The sequence below is a fragment of the Larimichthys crocea genome, chromosome XI (assembly GCF_000972845.2).
Source record: "Larimichthys crocea isolate SSNF chromosome XI, L_crocea_2.0, whole genome shotgun sequence".
Lineage (NCBI taxonomy): Eukaryota > Metazoa > Chordata > Actinopteri > Sciaenidae > Larimichthys > Larimichthys crocea.
In genome coordinates, this window is record NC_040021.1 from 8,476,624 (window position 1) to 8,500,408 (window position 23,785).

Below are 23,785 nucleotides of genomic sequence, written 5' to 3' on the forward strand. Positions count from 1 at the left end.
GTATCATTGGTAACACCTGTGTTAACCTACTATTTAATGTCAAAATGGCTGCAGAAAGACAGAAAACATTACAGTTTTTTTTCAATAGTTTAAACACAATTTTGCAAACTATGCTGGTTTTATCAAAATACTAACACAATTCACCAAAGCACACACCCAAACTGCAAAATACCTCATATATCTCGCAAAATGAAGCACTGCAACCAAAATCAAACTTTTGCACCAGATGGCACACACTTCATTCGTATTACAGATTTTTGTCTAACCAACTACACACTGTTGGGCATATTGAAAGGCACTCTCATCTTTAGTATGCTTTGCCATAATACTAACATAGTTCAAACTGTAGAGAATTCTTCAGATTGTTCACATGCACAGAAATACTTGCAGATACACACACGTGCTATTGAAATATTTTTTTATTTTTTTATTTTTCACCAAACAAGTCCGTGCAACATATGCACAGCAGATATATTTACATTGGAGTGAACTAAAATATGCTCACAAAACAGTGAGCTGAAAAAATACAATTGCAGAAAAAATGTCACCTGTGGTCTTTTATTGCTTACTTCCTGATTGAAGTGTCAACAATTACATAACACCTGTTGGCACAGGTGGCACATATAGTGGCCAATGAGCTCGTGTAGTGTCATTTTAAATGGCGGTGTTTTGACTTTATCTCAGATTGTTGTGTCTTATGCAGAGAACCGCGTTCAGTACACACAAAAAAAGTGCCATTTCGAATTGCAAAATGTGTGTAAAGCAGAAAATGTGTTTAAAGTTTTGGAGATTGGAGATGAGGTTTTGCTCCCTGTGTGTCAGTTTAAATATTTCAAGTCAAAGTCAACTTTATTGTCAATGCGGCTATATGTACAGGACATACAGAGCATCAAAACTACGTTTCTCTCTTATCCCAAACAGCATAGACATGAAGTATAAAATATAAGTAAAAGATGTGAAAAAAATATACACGCTAAATAATGTGGCAATATGGCACAGTGTAAACGGGGTAATTAGTATAAATATAAGTATGGTAATATGGCAGTATGGACATGATTTACAGTTATTTACAGTATACATGTACAATGAAATATGTAAAATATGTAAATATGTAAATATGTGCTATCCATGTCATTTCAGTGTGTTAGCAAATGGAAAAAAAAAAGTTCAGGATATTTCCACACGTGAATTTTGCCACCAAGAATTAATTGAGTATCGTCAAACTAACCAGCAGAGGGCGCACTCACACCTTCACACTACGCACTAGAAATAATCGCAGATGGTGAGGCATGCTGGGAAATGTAGTTAATACGACATAACGTGACAAAGCGTTATTTTCTGATCTAATAAGGGACTTTTTGGGCGTGAAACGTCACTATACATTTAAAACCCAGCTCATTTATGTTATTAAAATCCGGCAAACTGTAATTAATTAACCACAGATTAACTTTTTTAAAGATTTTTTTCTTCTCGAAGCTTCTCCTTAACACCGGTGTACCCATGATGCACCGCGCCGCTTCCTTTCTTCTCGTGCAGTGCGCTGGTCCAAAATGTCGCTACTCGAGGGTCCGCTCAACGTGCTCGGCCAGAGGACGACCGGCGAGTCTGTCCGCACTCAGAATGGTGAGTTATGCTGCTGCTCCAGTCCGTGCTTCACGCAGTGTGCGTGTTTTTTATCTGCGTGGACGGGAGAGAGCTGAGTTCATTCACTGCCGTTAACACACGTGTGGCTAATGCTAATGCCGGCTAACTTTTATTTTTGTGGGGTAACTTTTGCTCAGGCTCTGCAGCACAGCCGAGAAAAAAAAGACACAATGTGCACTTTACCCACAGCTATATTTTAAATATAAAGCTGTAGTCCCGTTTAAGTACCGTCCACTCGCATCCCCATGAATGGACGGCTATGCTAACGGGACAGAACAACACTGTCATGATCTGAGGGTGTGGCTAACTAACTGTGTACCTCACTAAATGAAACGACAGGACATCCTAATGACTGAAATCAGGCGTGTTAAAGAGTGTGTTGTTTTTAAATGAACATTAAAGGTCGTTGTCTTTGCAGTCATGGCCGCATCATCCATCGCCAACATCGTCAAGAGCTCCCTGGGACCCGTCGGCCTCGACAAGATGCTGGTGGACGACATTGGGGTCAGTGTCACATGCAACCAAACATAAAAAAATATATATAACATAACTCTAATCAAAGGCTTGCAGCTGTTTTGCGTCTTGTAGTTCAATACTAGTACTAGCACAATATTTACTGCTGGTTATTTGTACATGCATGCAAGTCTGCATACAGTATGCAGTGCAGTTCACTGTTTGATGCAAGATTAAAATGTGCTAAAGGCCATTTTTATTTAGCTTTTACTGCCCAAAACACGTAAAAACAAAGAGATAATTAATTTCATTATTATATTTGAAATATATATACGCAACCATGTTGTTATTACTGTGTTCGACTTTATTTTGGGTATAGACGTGTTTTGAAAGTTGAAATTCCCGGTTCCTTGGGATAGGCTATGGATATTTGATATCGGGCTGCTCTGGGACCAGGGGAAACCAATTTCGTTTCATCCCATGTTTTTACATGTGCTGTAATGACACTAAAACTCCTTAAATCCTCAATGATGATGGTTTAATAATTTTATTTTGGGGCCCCGTCAGTCGTGGGCCCTTTGGAATTGTCCTAACTTTTCCCCCCTATACGGCGCCCCTGCATGCACCCCTTTTATTTGAGTTAAATCGATAACAAACATTGTGGCATGAGTTGCTCAGTCTGTAGGGACTTGGCCGGTTCAAGTCCAGTATAGAAAGGAGGTGAGCTGGCACCTCTCCAGCTACTAGTCCACCTCCTGGGCACTGCCAAGATGCCCTTGAGCAAGGTGCCGAACCCCTCCAACTGCTCGCAGATCACCCCACCATCTCTCTCCACATTTGTGTGTGTGTGTGTGGGGTTGTATTTCGGTGTTAAAATGCATGTATTAAAAAAAAAAGAGTGAAAAAAGAATTTCCCCTGATTAATGAAAGTATCTCTTCTTCTTCATCTGACAGGACGTGACCATCACCAACGATGGAGCGACCATCCTGAAGCTGCTGGAAGTGGAGCACCCAGCTGCCAAGGTCCTGTGTGAACTGGCTGACCTGCAGGACAAGGAGGTCGGAGATGGGACCACGTCTGTGGTGAGTAGGGTCAACAGCTGCCCCCCTGTGTGGAGTCAGAGACTCGAGAATGATGAGTAGTGGATGTCCTGTTTTAGTACCATGCATCTGCCTTTCATCACGGATGCGTGGCTATGCAAACAGGAGAGAGAAACTGTCCGTCAGTATCTGAAGGGGTCGAGCAGCCTCATTTCTCTCACCCCTAATGAAATGATGGTACAATCTAAAACTTTTATTTGTATTTGTGCTGCAACAGTAGTATTCTTAGTTGGAAGATGAAGCCAGTCCCAGTTATTTTATTTATTTTCATCACCTCACATCTTTTTTAGGTAATTCTTGCTGCAGAGTTGCTGAAGAGTGCAGATGAGCTGGTGAAGCAGAAGATTCATCCCACGTCCGTCATCAGCGGATATCGTCTGGCTTGCAAGTAAGATGCTTCCACTTTGAACCACTGAGTGCTCATAAACAGACTCTGATCTTCAGGTGTCTTTAACATGCAAATTTGTCTTTTTTTCATCTTCCAGGGAGGCAGTTCGCTACATTAATGAGAACCTCACTATTGGGACAGATGACCTGGGCAGAGAGTGTTTAATAAACGCAGCCAAGACCTCCATGTCCTCCAAAATCATTGGCGTGTATCCTTTCTGCTGTACAGTGCATAAAATATTTTGTTTGGATCCGACCCACACAGGCACAATTTATGATTGTCTATATTTCATGCATGTGAGTAAAGCCCTCATCTGCCTTAACTCTGAGCACTCAGTGATGCAGACTTCTTTGCTAACATGGTGGTGGATGCTGCCACCGCTGTGAAGTTTGTGGACAGCAAGGGGGTGGCCAAATACCCCATCAACTCTGTCAATGTGCTGAAAGCCCACGGCCGCAGCCAGAAAGAGAGCTTCTTGGTGAATGGATATGCACTGAACTGCACAGTTGGGTCACAAGGTATGTTAGATATTTAAAAAAATATATAAAAAAAGCTGAATCACGACTGCTGAATGTGTTACAACAGCAGCTGATTAAGTTCCCATTTAAATTTGCTGCTATGTCTCACCTGATGGCGTAAGCAGTGATACGCGTGGGAGACAGTACGCTGGCTTTGAAAGGAACGTAGACACAGTAGTTTGTGAACTGTGGCGACTCTTTTCTAGCCAAACAATGGATTAACAGCCTGAAGTAAAAGGGCATGTGGTATGGTGTCTTGTCTAGTTCTCTGGATATGTCCCATGGTGAACATGCTGTTTTGTGTTTTTCCAGGCATGGTGAAGCGTGTTGTTAACGCCAAGATCGCTTGCCTGGACTTCAGCCTGCAGAAGACCAAGATGAAGATGGGAGTCCAAGTCATCATCAACGACCCAGAGAAGCTCGATCAGATCAGACAAAGGTAGAAACATTTTGTTTCTAGTATAGTAACAGTGTTATAGTATTAAGGATTATCCCATTTAAATTTGCTGTGATGCTGAATTAATAGTTTACACAGTGATACGCGTGGGAGAAAGTATCAGCAGCCCAGAGTCAAGGCACCAGCTTCTCTCTTAGCTGCTGTGCCACTACTGTGAGCTGGACAGTTTTGTATCATATTCGTATTGTTTTGTATCAAAGTATTACCGGAGGAACTGAATCAATGTTGGATTTTGTTGCAACAGGGAATCTGATATCACCAAGGAGAGGATCCAAAAGATTTTGGCAGCTGGCGCCAACGTTATCCTGACCACCGGAGGCATCGATGACATGTGTCTGAAGTACTTTGTGGATGTGGGCGCCATGGCAGTGAGAAGGGTCCTCAAGAAGGACCTGAAACGCATCGCCAAGGCAACAGGAGGTAGGGCGGAAGAACGCTGATGTTTATGCAGACTGGCTTTTGTGTTTCTGGTCTTGTCTTGTCATCATTGTCTGTGTACAAGTCTTGGTCAAGTGCTTATAGTCAGCAGATTAAACTAATGGACATGTTTGCTGTGTTTGTCCATTCTCAGCCACCGTCTGCCCTTCTCTGACCAATCTGGAGGGAGAGGAGACGTTCGAGGCCACCATGCTTGGTCAGGCTGAGGAGGTTGTGCAGGATCGCATCTGTGATGACGAGCTCATCCTTGTGAAGAAGTAAGAACTTCAGCGTTTCTCTATATAGCAACATCTTCTAAAGATACGTTATTTGGGTACAACTGTTAAGAACATTTCTGTGCATGCTGTTCCTCATTTGACGTGATAAACTGAGAAGTCCCTCATATGTTTGTCTCCCTGTGAATGTTCGACAGTCTGACACATGTTAACAGTACCGTTTTTCTAACTTCATCTCAGTACCAAAGCACGCACATCAGCATCAATCATTCTGCGCGGGGCCAACGACTTCATGTGCGACGAGATGGAGCGCTCACTGCACGATGCCCTCTGTGTGGTGAAGAGGGTGCTGGAGTCAAAGTCTGTAGTTCCAGGAGGAGGCGCTGTTGAGGCAGCGCTGTCAATCTACCTTGAGAATTATGCTACCAGCATGGTGAGAGATGTTTTGTCAAGCATGCAGTTGTTGTGTATCTAGGGTCTGAGCGTAGTTTTGGTTCTAACAGGTTCCTAAATGTCTCTTTTGTCTCTTCAGGGTTCCCGAGAGCAGCTGGCTATTGCTGAGTTTGCTCGATCTCTCCTCATCATCCCCAAGACACTGGCTGTGAACGCAGCGCAGGACTCCACTGACCTGGTGGCCAAGCTTCGGGCTTTCCACAATGAGGCTCAGGTTAACCCTGAACGCAAGCATCTCAAGTGGTGAGTCTTTCTTCACTGCAGCAGTCATGAAACTGAAGGATCTGTTTACAAGTTCAAATTCAAGTTTCACTTTGCCTCAGGTTCTATGTTAGTTTATTTGTTGTTGTAGAACATGCAGTATTTCAAGGCTTCCTTGTTTATCTTGTAGGATTGGTCTGGACCTGGTGAACGGCAAGCCCAGAGACAACCGTCAGGCTGGCGTGTACGAGCCCACTATGGTCAAAACAAAGAGCCTCAAGTTTGCCACAGAGGCCGCCATCACCATCCTCCGTATCGACGACCTCATCAAACTGTTCCCTGAGCCGAAGGAGGGCGGGCAGTCGTACCAGGACGCCGTGCAGTCGGGCTCTCTGGAGGGTTAAAAGGCTGTGATTGGTCCAAATAGGTTCATGATCTGTATTTATACGTAAAGAGCTCTCCATGGCTGTTGCTCTAGTGTAGGCCATGCACTTTGCCTGTTTACTGTTCTCCCTCTCCCCTCGAGGCGCTCCCTTCACGAGGAACTGTACGTGATGTTTTTTTTTGGACACTTAATAAAGCTCCAGTGGTTGTAAACGGCCATTGATTTGTTAATTCAGACTGGCTCGCTGTGGTTATTGTGCAGGCTTTCATAAATGACTTTCAAAGAAGTTTTTGACTCAGTTATTTATTGATATGAAGAACAGCTAGATGACATTTTCACAAACATCTGATCATGGACTTCCTGCATGAGGTTAAAGAAGGCTGACGTGTTTAACCTTGTGGCACTTGGCTAAGTTTCTACACAATTTATGAAAGTGGAATGTTGGTCAGTATCTGTTTTCTTGAACATAGTACATCAAACATCACAAGTTAAATTATACTTCACACAGATGGTAGCTCGTCTTCAGAGGGAACTAATGAAGCTTTTACAGGTTATGTTTGGTTTTTCTAGACTATTCATCTCAAAAGGAAAAACTAACTTCAGTAAGTGCATATTTAGTACGTCCAGTACCTTGTAAGAACAATTTTAGTTTACATTTTAATTTAACATTAAATTAAAGAAAAGGTCCTCTAACATTAAGCCACATGCTATACAGCTAGAGCCTGAGCAAGGTTGAATTAAAGTTCACAGTGAGAATGGCTATTGGCTGGATAAGATCCAACAATCACAACATATACCCATCACTTGTACCTCCAGTACAGTAATGTAGAAGAACCCATTTAATACCACGTCCTGCGGTGTAAACACTTGAGTTTCTTTCATCAGTTTTAAAAAGATGAGATCGAGTGCAACTCCGTGAAGCAGCGTTCCATTTTTCATCTCAAACTGTCTCCACGCACATGGCGATGCCCATCCCTCCTCCGATGCAGAGGGACGCCACACCCTTACGTCCTCCGGTCCTCTGGAGAGCGTGCAACAAGGTCACCAGCACTCTGCAGCCGGACATACCAATGGGATGGCCCAGAGAGATGGCACCACCGCTCACATTCACCTGAGGAGGATGACACAATGGTTTGATCCAGGAGTAAAATTAACACTAAATGGAAAATTGGACATGTGAACCATATCTGTACCTTGTCTGCATTCAGGCCGAGCTCTTTGACCACAGCAATAGACTGGGCAGCGAATGCTTCATTGATCTCAAATAAGTCGACCTGGTCCAGCTCCCAGCCTGCTTTCTCAACCTGACAGAGAAGAAAACGAGACAAGAATGAAGAAAAAGAAGCATTTTTCTGTTGACTGTTCCCTTTAGGTGCTTTGGTTTTCTCACCGCTTTCCTGATGGCTGGTATTGGTCCAGTTCCCATGATGGACGGGTCAAGACCAGCTTGAGCCCACGAAACTATTCTGGCCATGGGTTTTATGCCGCGTCTCCCAGCCTCTGATTGGCTCATGAGGACAGTTGCTGCTGCACCATCATTTATACCTAAAAAAATAAAAAGAAAGACACTGCTTTATACGTGAATTTAGACAACAAACAGGCACTAAAACTCAGCAGTTAGGGAGCACCAACTCTCAAACCTGACGCGTTTCCAGCGGTGACAGTGCCACTGCTGTCCTTGATGAAGCAGGGTCTGAGTTTGGACATGTTGTCCATGCTGCTGCCGTGACGAGGAAACTCATCCACCTTCACCTCCACTGAACCTGAAGACGACAGACTAATGTTAACAGAGCATGCACACCAAAGGACTGATCTCTGAAACAGAAGGGTGTGTTAGATACTTACCTTGTCTGGACGGCACCATGACCGGGACGATCTCTTGCTCAAAATGTCCTGCTTTCTGTGCCGCCTCTGTTTTGTTCTGGGACTGGACGGCAAACCGATCCTGCTCCTCTCGACTGACCGCCCACTGCTTCGCCACGTTCTCAGCTAATAAAATATCACAACAATAAATACTCATTTCGAGATGTGACAGGTGTTTTCCCGTTTGTATTCTGAGCCATGCACACCTGTGATGCCCATGTGGTAGCCATGGAAGGCGTCTGTCAGGCCGTCAGCCACCATGGAGTCCTTCAGGGAGGCGTCGCCCATTTTCACACCTGCTCTCATGTGCAGCGTGTGAGGAGCCTGGAAACGGTTTATCAAAGAAATATCACTCTTTTTGTCTTTCTTACTTTTAATTCAGACATTATCAATGTGTATCATAACCTACCTTGCTCATACTCTCCATGCCGCCTGCCACCACCACCGTGGACTCTCCAGACTGGATGGATTGAGCTCCCAGACACACGGCCTTCAGCCCAGAGCCGCACACCATCTGACAGCTCCAGGCCGGGACAGGGTAAGGGATGCCTGCTCCAACGCTGGCCTGACGAGCCGGGTTCTGCCCATGACCTTGAGAAGAGAAAGGGAGAAATCAGACTGATATTTCCCAACAACGGTTAACATGACACATGAACATGGGACCTCTGCCACGCTTTTTATCTTTACCTGCTGTTAGGACATGTCCCATGATAACCTCAGAGACCTCTTCTGGCTTCACCGCAGCCCGTTTCAGGACATCCTTGATAACCACTGAACACAGGTCGTGCAGAGGCAGCGTGGACAAGGCGCCATTCAAAGACCCTGTGTAAAAATTAGAAAAAAGATAATGTAGTGACTAGTGAGTACATGGTGTACAAGATGCTCCATAAGTCCCCATGTTCAAATGTCCAACTTCACAGCAGAAATAAACATGTTCACAGCCTGGTACAAAAAACTATTTTGGTCTCTAGCTATTTTCCCCATTCATGACAACTGTACTGAGGGTCAATTTATATAAAACTCACTTAAAGTTATGCAGAATTAACATCATGTCCGCTTTGACTGACAGCTGGGTGCTGTTACAGGTGTTTTGTCTAAGCACCGGTTTGCAGATTTTCAGTTTAGCCGGCAGGTGGAAGAAGCAGGACTACAAACATGGCGGTGGCCAGAGCAACAGATTTTGAACTCTTCAGAAACCTGAGTGATGGTTTATTAGGGAAATTTCACCATCCATAAATGTAAATTTCAAGATTTCATCACCATCATTTAAGCTATTTTTGCTGGGAGTTGATTATTATTTTTAAGTCTCTTAAGTTAATTACTAATAAAAAAATGTCTATCTATAATAAATATTCATGCAGATATTTTCATCCAATAACCTGTCACAACTAGAACTTTATTTATATGTAAGATTACAAGTCTGTCACATCTTAGTTTTATTTTTGCTTTTCCCTTTTTGATCCTTATTATACTATCATGTAACTATGCTGTGTGCTATGTTACTATTGTACAATGTGAACTAGTATGACTGAATTTTTTTTATTTGTTTTTTTGTTCTTTCAATTAAGTTTGGGGGGAAAAAACTGTCAGTGATGGTGCAAGCTCCCGATCAAACCTTATTGGTTGTTTCTTTAGACTCCAGGCTTCAAGCTTGTGGCTCCTAAACTTTTTAGTAGTCTCTGAGATCTGTGAAGCTCAAAATCCACTTTATTTAGACTTACTTTTGCTTTTATGTCAATTTAATTAATTAGTTTTATACTTCTTCTATCTGTTCTTCTAGCTCTCTGACCCATAAAGTTAACCTTTACTCAGTTATTAAGCATAAAGTTGGTATTTGTCACATATTAAAGCGTCGCCTTCACTGAACTCACATCCCATCTTGCTCTGACCAATGACAGGCTCCGACACTCCGGACATGTGTGAAGGTAACCAATGATAGGAAGCTCGCGCTTGCGCTCACGTGGCACTATGACGAGCCAGCCAATCGCTGATCAGAAACCACTTCGGACGCACATGCGCGAACCAATCAGAGCGCTGCGAGGCTGGTCGCGTTTGATTGAATGGACGCGAACCACTTTAGGTAATTAAAACAAGACAAATGCGACAACATATATGTGAATATGTACAAATAAACACTGTTAAATCATTTATACTGCAGTTAATTCGACCACAGCGAGAAGGAGCCGCGGGGTAGCAACAGTTAAGCAGCTTCAAACTGGTTTAAATAAGTGTGTTAAAGCTCACCTATGGGTGTCCGAGCAGCGGAGACGATGACAACAGGCTCAGGGTTCATGTTTGATAGTCAGCTGGTTGCAGTTGGAGTCCTTGTGTCAGAGTGCTGCTCCTGTCTGTCCACACACTGAGGTGAGCTCTGTTGACACTGTCTGACAGACACACACCTCTGAGCTGTGTAAGAAGTAAGAAACGCCACAGCGCCGCCGTGCGTGCTGGAGGATCACAGCAGCGTTAATGCATTCAAATTATTTTGAATTGTTTGTCTTATATTTACATTATTTTGCACATCAAATATATTGTCTGCACTATCTTCTTTAGCACTGATTTGCCTGTCGGTGCCTATGTTTACGTAGATAGATACTTTATTGATCCCCGAGAAAAAGTACCAAGTAGCAGCATGAGACACAGTAAACACACATTAAACATGCATTCAGATTAACCTATAACACAGTAAACACACATTAAACATGCATTAAGATTAACCTATAACACAGTAAACACACATTAAACATGCATTCAGATTAACCTATAACAACTTCAACTTCATTTATTTATACAGCACCTTTCATACTGAATTGTAGCCCAAAGTGCTTCACAGAGCAGAGTAAAAACAGAAATAGACAACAGAGCAGTTGCATATAAAAATATTAATTAAAAGAAAAGTAAAATCATAGAACTACAACAATGAAACAAATGAGAAAATAACCTATAGGGTAAAAAGCATAATTTAAGAACAGTTGCAGTAAAAGTAGATATGACCTGTACAGTAAATAAGAACCAGAGATAAAAGTAACACAGTGAACAGACATTAAAATGAGTGAATAAGATCAATCTGGATTGAAATTAAACCTACCTGCAAAGAAATTAAGAGTGCCAAGAAGTGTTAAGGTCTTTAGAAATAGAAAATTATATAAACAGTATATATATTTTATAGAAATAAGAAATAGAACTATAAATAGAGATATAAACAATTAAATTGATTCTCACTGCTGTAAAAACTTCTTACACTTTGTACAACCTCAGAAGATATTCATCTCTTCATGTACCACAATTACGATAGTGTAGGCTGGCCCTGTTCAGTTACAGACAGTTCATGCAGGTTTATTGATAATAAAAATCATCTAACAGTGAGTGGTAAGGTAGTACATGTTTCTAAATTAATGTATTTAATGAAAAATATATATTTTATAGTCCTCCACATAGCACCAGTGGTATTTCTTGGTCTATGGTCTTCATGTGCTCCTTGCATTTTTAAAGTTTAATTTTTAAGATTTGTTAAAATATTTAAAATTAATATATCACACAAGCAGCACCCTGCTTATTTTTATACAAATTCATCTCATTATAGTGACTTTGAAAAAAACACAAAGTTGAGCTTGAGGTGTCTTTTTAGGGTAGATATTTTAAATATTTATACGTCAGCTGAGCCAAAATGTTTTATAAGTAATGAGTTTCTATGCTAATGTAATAATGGGTTTCACTTTGTAGTATTAAAAATCTTTATTGGTATTTGGTCAGTACATGAAAAGGACTGAAGTCAGAATAATATGAACATCGCATATAAACTACTCACAATTGAACAGAATCTTTTGAACAGAATTTTTTTGTCAATGAAAAATTAAAATTGCATTTAAAAAAAAGAAAAAAAAGAAAGAGGCCAACATCTAAAAATGACCTTGAATATTGCGAAGCTACTGTAATTCAGTGATTTTACTGACTTTTGACGATGAGTTACAACACCAGATGCCTGATTTCAGTGTCAAGAGCTCAAACAAGAACAGCATAGACGTGCTCAAATAAACAGCAGAATGAAACGTACTAGTTTTAAATCATACATCCACTCAATTCAAATCTAACATTAACCCATACCTGTTATATCCCTGTTTTAGCAACACAAATGTGACACAGGCATCACGATAGGCAAGGGGAGGAGGGTGAAACCAAAACGTCTTGGACAGCAGTGCTGTGTTACAGACTAAGCGTTTGTTGCCTTGTTTGTATATTGTATAAAAAAAAGAAAAGAAGAAAAAAAAAAGACAGTACATGTCAGAGTACATTACAAAACCGCACTGTCACTCGTGCTGGAGTCCAGGCCGTTCTGAGTGTGCCGTGACCCTGCAGTCCTGGTGCCCTTGGTCACCAGGGCAGCCTTATCCTCATGGGGGTCGGTGGTGGAGTCTGTGTCATTCGAATGTTGAGTCAATGACGTCTCGCTGCCCGTCGGAGAGTCCACGCTCTCGTACCCTGCGCTCAGCTGGCTCCCGAAACCCACGGGTCCTCCAACTCTCCCAGCAGCAGTCTGACTCCCTGACGCCTCCTCCGAGTGGTTGGACAGTTTGGTCTCCGCTTCCCCGGGGCTGGAGACCATGGGGGACATGGGGAAGTCTTCCTCTGTGCTGCTGACCTCCCGGTACAGGCTGGGTGTAGTGGTCTCGCTCCTCTGGGATGAGTTGCCGTTGCTTGGTCCGTTGGAGACCCTCCCGTAGTCTTTGCCCATCGGTTCGGAGGACGCGCCGGCCTGCTCGGGTTGGGTGGACGGTTCAGCAGACGAGCTGGAAGCAGAGGGTGAAGTCCTGCTAGGTCCTGCCCCGGCCAGTGGCCCCTGAGTTTGAGTAAGTTGCTGACGAGAATCCTTCAACTGCTGCTGCAGGACGAGGATGGTGCTCTGCATCCCCTCCACCTCCTCGTCTAGCTGGATGATAAAGTCATTCAATTCTGGGAGAAACAGATCAGGAGAAAAGATCCAAGTCAAAATGTAATCAACAGTAGCACGTTAAAAGATGTTAAATGGTAAAAATGTCCAGGCTGTGAGATGCTTGCTCGTGTTCTCACCGTCTTGACTGCTCTTGAGCTCCTCGCTGTACTTCTTTTGCAGCGCCAGCTCAGCCTCCAGCTGGGCGATGCGTCCCTGGGACAGCTGCCTACCCAACTCCTGGTTTTCCTGAATCAGCATTCGACACTTGGCCATCAGTTTCTTCCCCGTTTGGCTGTAAGGGAAACAAGTCTCACATCACACAGTGAACCAGGAGACAAACACGACAAGGCAAAGAGACGCCACTGATCTGTTCCAACTGCCTCATTTACAAGCTACGAATCAACAGAAACTCTTCAGCCTGACCACCCCTAAACCACTCTCTCAAGATTTACATTATTCAGTGTCAAATTATCAGGAACCCACTGACTTAAATCCGGTCTGTAGAAATAAATGTTTAAAATTTTAAATAATGTTTTTTTTAGAAAAGATCCTAAGTACAAACTCATTTCTGTAACTAAAACTTAAATCATGAATCTGTAATAAAACAACCAACAAGCTACCTACACCTACATTACTATGGACCTAATGCACTCATTCTCACGCTGGAACTTAATTCACCATGTTGCATATATTGAAGGCAAGTGAGCACTTTAAAAGACTAACAGTGGCAATCCTGCCGCTATCGAACTCTTACATTCAAAAGTCGAATCACTGAGTGTGAGGAAAAAGCAGAATGAAAACAGTGAGAATAAAATTACATGCTACAATTTAAATATCAACCCTTAACTATGAGTAGCAAAGATGGAAACGTGCACTGCTGAACCAGGCACCACTTTTATATACAAAAAGGAGCAAGTGTGTCAACAGTAAAAATCAAACAGCTTAAGGTTGCTGCTTTCTCAGCTTCACAACAGGTTAAGGAATACAGTCCAGCACACCTGTTATTTTTTTTTTTACATTAGCAGTTATTGTATTTACGCTTTACAAAAGCCCTACTCAAGAAGCCAAATTTGCAGACATATGACAGGCATACATGTTATTTAAAACCAGAGTTAACTGACATCTATTTAGTCTAGAAATGCCTATGGAAGTAATCCAATATCAAACCGTAATGGTAAATAAACCCTATGATAGCAGAGGCAGTCATTAGTGGTAACAACTCAGAAAACATGTATGTTATTCTTACTTGTTGTCAGAGAAAAATTAAGCACTGCACATTGAGTTAATTGCATTTACTGCACTTCTTCTCAGTAGTTTTGAAGTTATAAACATTAATTTAAAAAAGGACTGAGGAGGCTGTGTGTACACTGCCAGCTCACATCTCACCTGAGTATATATTTAATTTTTTTTAAAAGACCAAAAAAAGACAAAATGTGCGTTTCATTCTGTAAACAGTGGCTTAAGATCTGTGCCACACAGGCGAGAAAGACAAAAGTCCGATCAGCTATTAGTGTAAATGGCTAAAGGGAGAGATTGTGAGGTCAATAACAAAAAAATACACAGAAATACAATAAATACATTCTCATCAACTCATAACATGACTCGTTAAAAGACATTTGCATTCACAACTTGAAAAACAAGACTCAGTGCACCTACAGCAGTGTGTTTCAGTCCGTATTGGAAGATTTAAGCAAAACTTAAAATTATGAAAAACGTTTATACAAGTGTAAACAATCAAAAGCCAATCGTGCTTCTTGGTTCACACACACACACACTGCAGTAAGTGTTTGTTTCAGAGAAACAAGAGAAAGATCAAATGAAATGCCAATAAATAAATAAAAAAGAAACAGGTCACAAAATAAAACATGTAAATACACTCTACCGTGAGTGGGCCCATGTTCAAAGACACAGGCGACTGGACCCTCATCCCTGAACCACAGTCCTCTGTGGACCGAGGATCTGGCTCCGCTCACAGTCTTAACATCATGTCTAGTGACTCTTCCCTCCAAAGTCTTACTTTTTTTTAAACTCCTAGAAACTTTCCTCATGTTACTGCAATGTGTCTAGACTGTCCAACAAGTCTTTATGTTTCTCAGGCAGACTAGAGGGGTATGTGTGTGGTGTAAATCCACAGTTAAATGTCTTTATAAACCAAGTGTGGGAATTGTCTGTAAAACGTTCAATTGCTCGCTTTAGGCTAGGGATGCTCCCCTGCCTGACTCACCCTCCACCATAACCCCCCTATTTAATGTGTGAACTGTCTGCTTTGAGCTGAGGCTGCGGGGAGGGCATATATCCGTGTTGGGAAGTGAGTGACCACCTCTTCAGGAACAGTCCGGACTCCTTCAAGGCCCTTGGACGGTGAGGGGAGAGAGCTGAAACACAAGTGTCACCTGACCATACTGTCTTTTCACTTTAGGGTTATGTGATATGTAGCTGGCACAGTGCGAGAGTACAAAAACAGTTTTGTTTTGCAGTGACTGGCTTTCTGTAAAAGTCTGAGTCTCGTGGTGAGTACAGCATTTGTCAGCCTTCCCCCCCACCATTGTTCCTGCATGCCTGCAGTGAGAGTGAGGGTGGGGGGCATGAGGAAGTCTTGACTTTTTTTTTGAGGGGGGGAGGGGGGTTATTTTGATTGTCTTTACCTATCAGGTGTAAATTTCCAGGCACTCAGTTCATTTTGGGCCTGCTCCAGTTTGTCTTTAGTCTGTTCTAGTTCAGCCTTCATTTTGAGGAAAAACAAGTTGATGGCTGGGTCCACCATGGATGACCGCAGTTGGGCCGCACTCGGCTGCTGGACTTGCTTGAGGTACTGGATCTGGGTCTGCAGGATAAAACAAACAGGTGTTACTGACCGGTAAAGTGTAGATCATCTTTTACTTTGATTTGTTATGAGTGCGAGCTCTTAAACTGGTATAATCTCCAGTGCATGAAGAGATCAACTAAAATGTTTTTTAAAAGATTATCAGCTTCCATCCACATTTAGACCTAAGATTTGAAGTAAAAAATATTTGGTCTATCTATTAATATCATATTACATGAATCAAAGTCATGTGACATCTTAAAAAGCTGTTAGATATAGGGGCGGGCGGTCGCATAGTGTGTTAAGCGGCCGCCCCATGTGTGGAGGTTATAGTCCTTCGAATCCCGCATCGGACGGCTAATTTACTGCGTGTCACTCCCCCTCTCTCTGCCCCCTGCTTCATGTCTATCTTCAGCTGTACTATCAATAAAGGCATAAAAGGCCAACAAAATAATCTTACAAAAAAAAAAAAATGTTAGATATGAGCGGCTTTCCAGGACACACGACAAACAAAAACTCACCTGTTGAAGTCCACAGAACTTGTTTGAATATATTTACATGAGGAGGCAAAAAGGCGCAACTAATACGCCTCGAGAACAGCCAGCTAAGAGTTTAGTCATAAAACGGTCTCCTGCTGTTTACAGCTCTGTGATTAAAACAAAGAGAGACAACAAGCGTTCTAAAGGTTCAATCCTTTCCGACCTCCACCTTGCGGTATGTGTTGTGTTTACCTCAGCTGCCCTTTAAGAGTGGCATGTGCTGCCATAAAGCCACTGGGTGATCCACTGAGCTGTCACAGTCTGACAAAGGGCAAACCAAGCCCTGCTCTCTACACCCGTTTACCTTCAGCCTATAGAAGCATAATAATAAATGAATGCGGTGTAGTGCTGGAATGATGTCAGAGAAGATTGGAGGAAGTTTTTCGTGTAACAAAGAAATCTTAGCAATAAATACACACGGTGTACTTTGTTGTTTGTTTTTTTTACACTGATTGGAAAAAGCAAGGAAGCTGAAGGCACGGAAACTTGTTTTAAACAAAGTAATGAATAATAAATGTTAATTAAAAAAGGAGTGCATCCAAGTTTCCACACAAAAATCACATCAAACGCTTTAATGAAGTGGAGGAGTAAACACATACTGTGCACTCTTGCATCTCCTGCTCCTTGGTGGCAAGTCGCATGACCAGGATGTTCTCCCTGCGTGCCGACTCCTGCTGCTGCTGCTTGAGCTTCTCCTCCGACTCCTTCAGCCCTGTCACGTCATTGGCTGAGGCGGCGAAGAAAGAAAGAAAGAAGGAAGGGGATGAAAAAGAAAAGCGGCATCAGGAGATATATCTCTATTATGATTAGGTGCAACCGTGTTCTGACGTTGTAATGGGTGCACTTACAACATAGATCTGCATATTTCGCCTCCAGGACCTGGACGTACGCTTCGTGCTGTTTCCACCTGAGAGGAAGCAGAACATGTGTATACATTAAAACAGCTGACAGCATCATCTTCATCATCTCCATCTGTAGAGCTGTTATCTACCTTGTGCACAGCTCCTCTCTGGTCAGGGTCTTCATGTCAGATTCACTGAGGCGAACCTGCAGAGGAGACAAACCACAAAGCAAGCTTGATTAAGATTGATTCATTAATTAAAACTCCTATTTAGAAAAAAAACACCAACATGCACGGGTCAGAAAAGACACTCACCTTCTTGGGTAGAGGCTCCTCGTTGGTCATTGTGAGCTCTAGGAATATAAATAAAATAAAAAAATAAAAAAGGGGGAAATCATCATTAATCTTCTCTTGGTGTCGCGTGCTGAAGCGGATACATCATCTTTAATTAGCTGTAACGCGCTGGCTGTCCGCGCGCAGTAAAAATATGACACGTACGTTTAAGTTAATTTACACAAATAATTCACAAATTAATTAAAAAGGGAGTTAAGCTCCTGATTTGAGCGGATAAAAGTTAACATTACCACGTTAAACAACAGCTGTCGAGCCCTAAATGTTAGCTGGTGTGGCAGGCAACGATGGACAAGCGAGGAACAGAGATAACCAAGGTTAATGTGCTAATAACATTCAGCAGAATAAACTAAATAAAACAGGTTTAAAGACGCGATATTTCCTCGGTGCTCCGCCCGGCAGCATGCAGCTCTTGGCTCTGTTTTCGGCTCCTTGTTATCACAAAATGGCGGTGAAGGAAATGACTCCCTCCCCTTGCGCTCCTTTTCCTGAAACTAGCGGGCTCTTGAGCTGCAGATATCGGGGCCTTCAGCCCGTCAACCATTTAAAAAAACAAAAAACACGTACCAGACCCGCTTCTCTCGATGTTTCTGGATCCTCTCGGCTTCGCTGACTCTCCTACAAGGCGCAAAATTGCGGCTACGCTCAAAAAAAGGACTCGCTGTTAATCTATACGTAGTTGTCTCGCCTCGGTGTAATCACCATCATCTTCGTCACTGAAAGGCAGCGCACAGAATGGCTCTGCTGGACGAGTGCTGCAGAGCCGCGGACACAGATGGGAGAGAAGCGGAGAGGAGCGCTCACTCCGAGGACAGTTCAGGAGACTAAAACCTGACCTGAGACACACAGCAAGATACTGAAAATGTAGTTTTATTTATTTTGCACAGTTGTTGATTGATTGATTGATTGAAGTGTTTATTTGGAATATGCAAACCAAAATAAAACTAAAAGTAAGGCAAAACATTTAAACATAGAAATACATTTTCGAAAAGGAATGAGAAGAAGAATAACTTCTCTTTAAATAATGAATGACAATACCAACTTGTTTATAAATACCTGATACTTATAGATAAATAAAATATATTCCTGACTTTGTATTGCAAAAAAACAAAAACAAAACAAACAAACAAACAAAAAAAATCTACATGTATCCCAGCTTGGGATAAATAAGGTCTATCTATCTATCTATCTATCTATCTATCTATCTATCTATCTATCTATCTATCTATCTATCTATCTATCTATCGTTGCTGAAATTTCTGGGAAGCAATTCGCCGACACAAAATAAGGATCTTGAATCAATCAATTGGTCTTTAAAGGTTTATCTATCTATCTATACACTTATTACAATACACACATACACACATGCACGAAGAAAAACAATAAAAAAACAAAAACAACAAAACAAAGAAGACAATAACCTCATAACACTTAGTGCTACCTACCCAACATCTCCTTCATCCCTGGTAAACCTGTTCCATAGTCTCACCCCACTGACTGAAGCACAAAAACTCCTCCTCTTTGTCCGAATTAAAGTTAGATTTAAGTTTATTTTTAAAATTAAAATTACATAGAATTGACAAAGATAACAAATAATGCAAAGTGCAGTGAGAGGCAGAAAACCCAGACGGGCTTATTTAAAAGCCTCCACCTATAGTTGAAATTTCACAGTTATGAAGAACAGACATGCAGAGAATAATATAACTACATCAAGTAATGACAAACTGTCCATAGAAAAAACATATGTATAACATCAACAACCAGTTATAATGACAATAACAATAATAGCAATATAAAAACAAAAATGAACATGATTTAAAAGTGTCTTTGTGTACATGTTAGAATTTCAGAACAGCAGTTAAACAGGCTTTTAAATATCTTTTGTAACATTTTATAGAGAAGGAGTTTTGTTTTTTTTGTTTTTTTTTTTGCCAGGTGGGAAAAGCTATTCCATAATTTGGTACCCCTAAATTTGATCTGCACGTGAGAAACCTTTAAGGATGAAGATCCATTTGTCCTTTCTTTTTCTCAAGATCTCAAATTAAGTTCTTCTAATTAAGTTGTTTTCTCTGGGAAAACAAAGTTCTCTTATGTTCAGACCTCGAGAAAATCTGTTAACAACATTTGTTATTTCAACATAAATAACTTGAGATCCCGAGAAAACAAATGAAATTAACTCATTATCCTGAGAATAAAATAAAATCTATGAATGTAAGACCGCTCGGGGCTTCCGTAGTTTATTGTAGCAGTTCTTGTAGTGTTGTTCTGTGGCTCTAACAGAGCTTTTTTCCAACTTATGATGGGAATTTATGATGCATTATCAATTGTGGGAGTTCAATAAATGAATTAATTAAAGCATTATTGGAATTTGTGCTCATTTTGTTAAAATAAGAAATGGGAAGGTCTTGGCATCCTGATTTATATTGTCAATTTGTTTGTTGGCTTGTTGTTAGGTAACAAGATTTATTTATTTGTCAGTAACATTAAAGTCCAGATGAGTTGCTAGGTTTAGTTTTGCATCCCCACCAAGACAGATTACTGCAAACTGTTTTTCTTTTTTATCTATCACAAATACTGAAGTCTTGTTGGGGTGAGCGATTCAGGCTCATTATAGACGATCTCTGGGATTACCTCAGACATGGTAGAGATGATCACGTGACTCTTTACTTTGTGCTGTTAGTTTTGATAATTGTTCTTGCCCAAATTATGCGGCCTGTTTTTGCAAATTATTCACAATTAAATATGTGTATACAAGTTCAATTGTATATAAACCATTTGAACCCCGATATAGCATGTTTCAAAACGTAAATATAATATAAAGCATTGTTAATGAGCACACTGTATTTATCACAAAACATGCAATGACTTCAGTTCCTGTGTTACTTTTATAACCAACCAGAAGGGTGAGTTTAAAATTGTTAAAGAAGAGAGAGGTGCAAAATGTAGGATCTAATGTGTTTAAATATATTTTAATAAATAACGTATATCACACACATGTCAGTATATAACAGCTGCGGATATTAAGGATTAAGGAGTAGTGGCTTCAGTTGTCGCAGCTGAGGTTTGTCTAATTCTTGAACACTCTCGTCGACACCCCCCCTCTACATGACGATAATGGTACGGTCCTCCCTCTGTCAAGTTGAAATTGCACATTTCAAGGGCAGTTACAAGTGTGTCCGCCCCTGGGCCGTCTACCGCATGATCATGAACATGCTGTGCAGAGTTGGTCAGATACGCAGGTAAACCTGAAATCAACTTACCGCTTTTTGGTGCCACTCATCTTGTTCAAAGTGCACAGTGACTCTTGCTGTAGCAGCGACCGCTCATGAACTTGACACTCATTCAGGCGCTAACGTTTATTAGCTTTAGCCCGGTGTTACGGTTTAACGAGCGACCCTGCTTAAACTGGCGGCAGTCGTTGTTGCCGTAGTTACGACAGCCGTTGAGAACGAGAAGATACGTAGCTGTCCCAGTGAATGTATCTATGTTTAGTTTGTTTTTTATTAACGCTACAATGCCAAAACACACACACACAATTCATATTTGTTTTGTTTGACAAGTACGTATTTTATCAGGTTTTCAACGGCTGTCGTAACTACGACAACCACAGACACGTTTGGCTAATGTCACCAGTTAACACGGTCGCTCGCTAAACCAAAACACCTGGACGCTAACTTCAGCAGGGTTAGCTTTATGGCGCATTAAATAAAGGGTTTTGTTAAATTATCGTACAGTCCTAACGTTACACTCACGACCTTCCTTGTTAACGTACATTTATATGTATGGATATAGTTATTTATACCAAGCTGACACCGTGCTACTATATCTAGTTAACCAAATAACTACTGTGTGTGCCTGATAACCCATGGCGGGCTGATACTGTAGTTGTGTTAATACATATAATTGGTGAGGTTTCCCCCCCTGCTTTGCTTCAGGTGTGCAGCCAGCCTGAGCCAGACTCTGAACCAGGTAGCTGCTTCAAGGCAGAAGCACACCCTCCCTGACCTGACCTACGACTATGGTGCCCTGGAGCCCCACATCAATGCAGAGATCATGCAGCTGCACCACAGCAAGCACCACGCCACGTATGTCAACAACCTCAACGTCACAGAGGAGAAATATCAGGAGGCACTGGCAAAGGGTACAAACACAAACTTAGACGATGCACCTTGAACATAATCTACATTTTGACAGATCCGATCAACGTTCATGTGTTTTGACTTCGTATTTTAGGAGACGTGACGGCACAGGTTGCCCTCCAGCCTGCTCTGAAGTTTAATGGAGGAGGCCACATTAACCACACTATCTTCTGGACAAACCTCTCTCCTAATGGTGGAGGCGAGCCACAGGGTAAGGCACCGAAACCACATACACGTACTAGGGATGCATGATATTTATCGGGCAGATAAAATATCGTGCATCCCTTACGTCATTTTTTTTAAATCAACCCGATAGGTTGATTTTAACCGATTAAAAAGATCAGATAAATTAATGAAATTGGGGAAATTGTTTGCAGGCCGAGTAGCCCCTAAAGCGCCTTATTGGCAGGACACAAGCCTGGCCCGTCTAACACATACACATGCACTGCTTTGTCTTGTAGCTAATCTAAACCTGTGTTAAGCAGCACATGACTCCCTAATGCGAAAGGGAAATTAATGCAGCTGTGCAGCTTTTAGCTCATTGTTCAAATGTTATTGGCCCTCACAAAGACTCACGCACCACCCTCTCCTCCAGTCACTAATATAAACATAGCCCATTGTTCAGATTGAACAAGCTGAGCTTCCCAACACAAAACAGCAGAGGGGAAAAGTAAATGAGCAGGTTGTTAATATTTTACATACCAAATCAGAGTGAAAAAGGGAGTTCATGTTAGACTTCCATTCATCAGGTGGGCAGAAACATGACTCCAGTGTTTGTGGAGTCAGTCAGTCAGCAGTGTTTATAATAAGGTGATTCAAAGTCCAAAAATCACAAATCACAGTTTGCCTCAGGGGGCTTTACAATCTGCTTGTGCCCCCTAGTGGTTTAATAGTGGACTAAATGGGTTATGTGAGGACGTTATTTAGCATCCACAGTTTTATTCACATTATTTCTACAAGGATTAGGATAAATGATCAGTTAGTATGAGGCTGCCAGGACAGCTTTCTTCCAGATAATGTACAAAATAGAGAGTTATTGAAGAACCTCAGCGTAAACAAACATTCAATCTCAGAAACATTTCATGGATCAGCTCATTTATAAAAATCTGGAAACTGTTAAACGTGCCTTTATTGGCTACTTGGCTAGATATATTGTAATTCTTTGTTTTTTGGCACCAGTTAAAAAAATTCCCTCTCCTGTCTCCGGCTCATTTGGAACTCTGCTGCCAGACCAGACATGATCACATCAAACAGATCCTGGCTTCCTTACAGCTAAAGGTTGATTATAGAGTTGATTTCAAGATTTTATTGATTACCTATAAAGACGTGAGAGGCCTGACCCTGAGTTATTAAGCTGATCACATAGTGCCCTTCCTTAATTTCCCCTTCTCGCTCCCTGAGATACTTGAACGCGTCAAGTGTTCCACTGCCCAGATTTATACACAAAGGAGCCTTTGCAGTCAGGACTGTGGAATAACCTGTTGGAGGAGATAAGGGCTGTAAAGTCTGTTTGGTTTCTTGTCTTTTAACATCTTGTATAGCCTCTCAGTATCATCTGTTTGTGTCCCTCCTTGTAGGGGAGCTGATGGAGGCCATTAAGCGGGACTTTGGCTCCTTCCAGAAAATGAAGGAGAAGATGTCTGCTGCTACAGTGGCCGTGCAGGGCTCGGGCTGGGGCTGGCTGGGCTACGAGAAGGAGAGTGGAAGACTTCGTATCGCTGCTTGTGCTAATCAGGATCCCCTGCAGGGATCTACAGGTCAGTTTAAAACAGCTCTGAAGCAGAGATGCAGTCCTTTTGTCAGACGTCATTGGGGTAATTGTTTCTTGTCTCTGACCTTCAGGTCTCATCCCCCTCCTTGGTATTGATGTATGGGAGCATGCTTACTACCTTCAGTACAAAAATGTGCGGCCGGACTATGTTAAGGCTATCTGGAACGTCATCAACTGGGAGAACGTGAGCGAGCGTCTCCAGATCGCCAAAAAGTAGAATCTAATCTTCAGAGCCCCCGTTCACCTGGACCTGTAATAAAGATCAGATTGCATCAAAGTTGAATATATTTAAAAT

General features: G+C 41.7%; 4 protein-coding genes and 1 non-coding gene across 6 annotated transcripts; 3 read left to right on the forward strand and 2 right to left on the reverse strand.

Moving 5' to 3' along the window:
- Window positions 1-1,471: 1,471 nt before the first annotated feature.
- tcp1 (t-complex 1) lies at window positions 1,472-6,487 on the forward strand. The gene is made up of 12 exons (XM_019273122.2): window positions 1,472-1,623; window positions 2,063-2,148; window positions 3,052-3,180; window positions 3,489-3,586; window positions 3,684-3,794; window positions 3,923-4,104; window positions 4,417-4,543; window positions 4,806-4,981; window positions 5,133-5,256; window positions 5,455-5,647; window positions 5,747-5,910; window positions 6,059-6,487. Exons 1-12 carry the CDS (start codon window positions 1,551-1,553, stop codon window positions 6,270-6,272), a joined length of 1,677 nt encoding a protein of 558 aa, XP_019128667.1. The 5' UTR covers window positions 1,472-1,550; the 3' UTR covers window positions 6,273-6,487.
- On the forward strand, window positions 1,857-1,994 carry LOC113746953 (small nucleolar RNA SNORA29). Its single transcript, XR_003463261.1, has one exon. It is a non-coding gene; the product is annotated as a small nucleolar RNA SNORA29 (small nucleolar RNA).
- Window positions 6,488-6,536: 49 nt separating the features above from the next.
- Window positions 6,537-10,409, reverse strand: acat2 (acetyl-CoA acetyltransferase 2). The gene is made up of 9 exons (XM_019273123.2): window positions 10,361-10,409; window positions 8,804-8,938; window positions 8,526-8,707; window positions 8,323-8,440; window positions 8,099-8,242; window positions 7,894-8,016; window positions 7,644-7,798; window positions 7,447-7,557; window positions 6,537-7,364 (listed from the first exon to the last, which is right to left on the reverse strand). The coding sequence occupies exons 1-9, from the start codon at window positions 10,407-10,409 to the stop codon at window positions 7,194-7,196; spliced, it is 1,188 nt and encodes a 395-aa protein (XP_019128668.2). The 3' UTR covers window positions 6,537-7,193.
- A 1,427-nt stretch (window positions 10,410-11,836) lies between these two features.
- On the reverse strand, window positions 11,837-18,376 carry wtap (WT1 associated protein). 2 transcript variants are annotated; one of them, XM_010735392.3, is made up of 8 exons: window positions 18,148-18,376; window positions 17,545-17,582; window positions 17,380-17,435; window positions 17,237-17,295; window positions 16,988-17,115; window positions 15,692-15,870; window positions 13,184-13,338; window positions 11,837-13,066 (listed from the first exon to the last, which is right to left on the reverse strand). In XM_010735392.3, exons 2-8 carry the CDS (start codon window positions 17,572-17,574, stop codon window positions 12,408-12,410), a joined length of 1,266 nt encoding a protein of 421 aa, XP_010733694.1. In that variant the 5' UTR covers window positions 17,575-17,582; window positions 18,148-18,376; the 3' UTR covers window positions 11,837-12,407. The 2 variants fall into 2 exon arrangements, with proteins under 2 accessions (XP_010733694.1, XP_019128666.1); XM_019273121.2 differs by lacking the exon at window positions 18,148-18,376 and adding an exon at window positions 17,814-18,072.
- A 2,414-nt stretch (window positions 18,377-20,790) lies between these two features.
- Window positions 20,791-23,707, forward strand: sod2 (superoxide dismutase 2, mitochondrial). The gene is given in 5 exon segments (NM_001303364.1): window positions 20,791-20,819; window positions 21,516-21,721; window positions 21,814-21,930; window positions 23,297-23,476; window positions 23,562-23,707. Coding segments are annotated over 5 exon segments (678 nt in total).
- The last annotated feature ends 78 nt before the right edge of the window (window positions 23,708-23,785 follow it).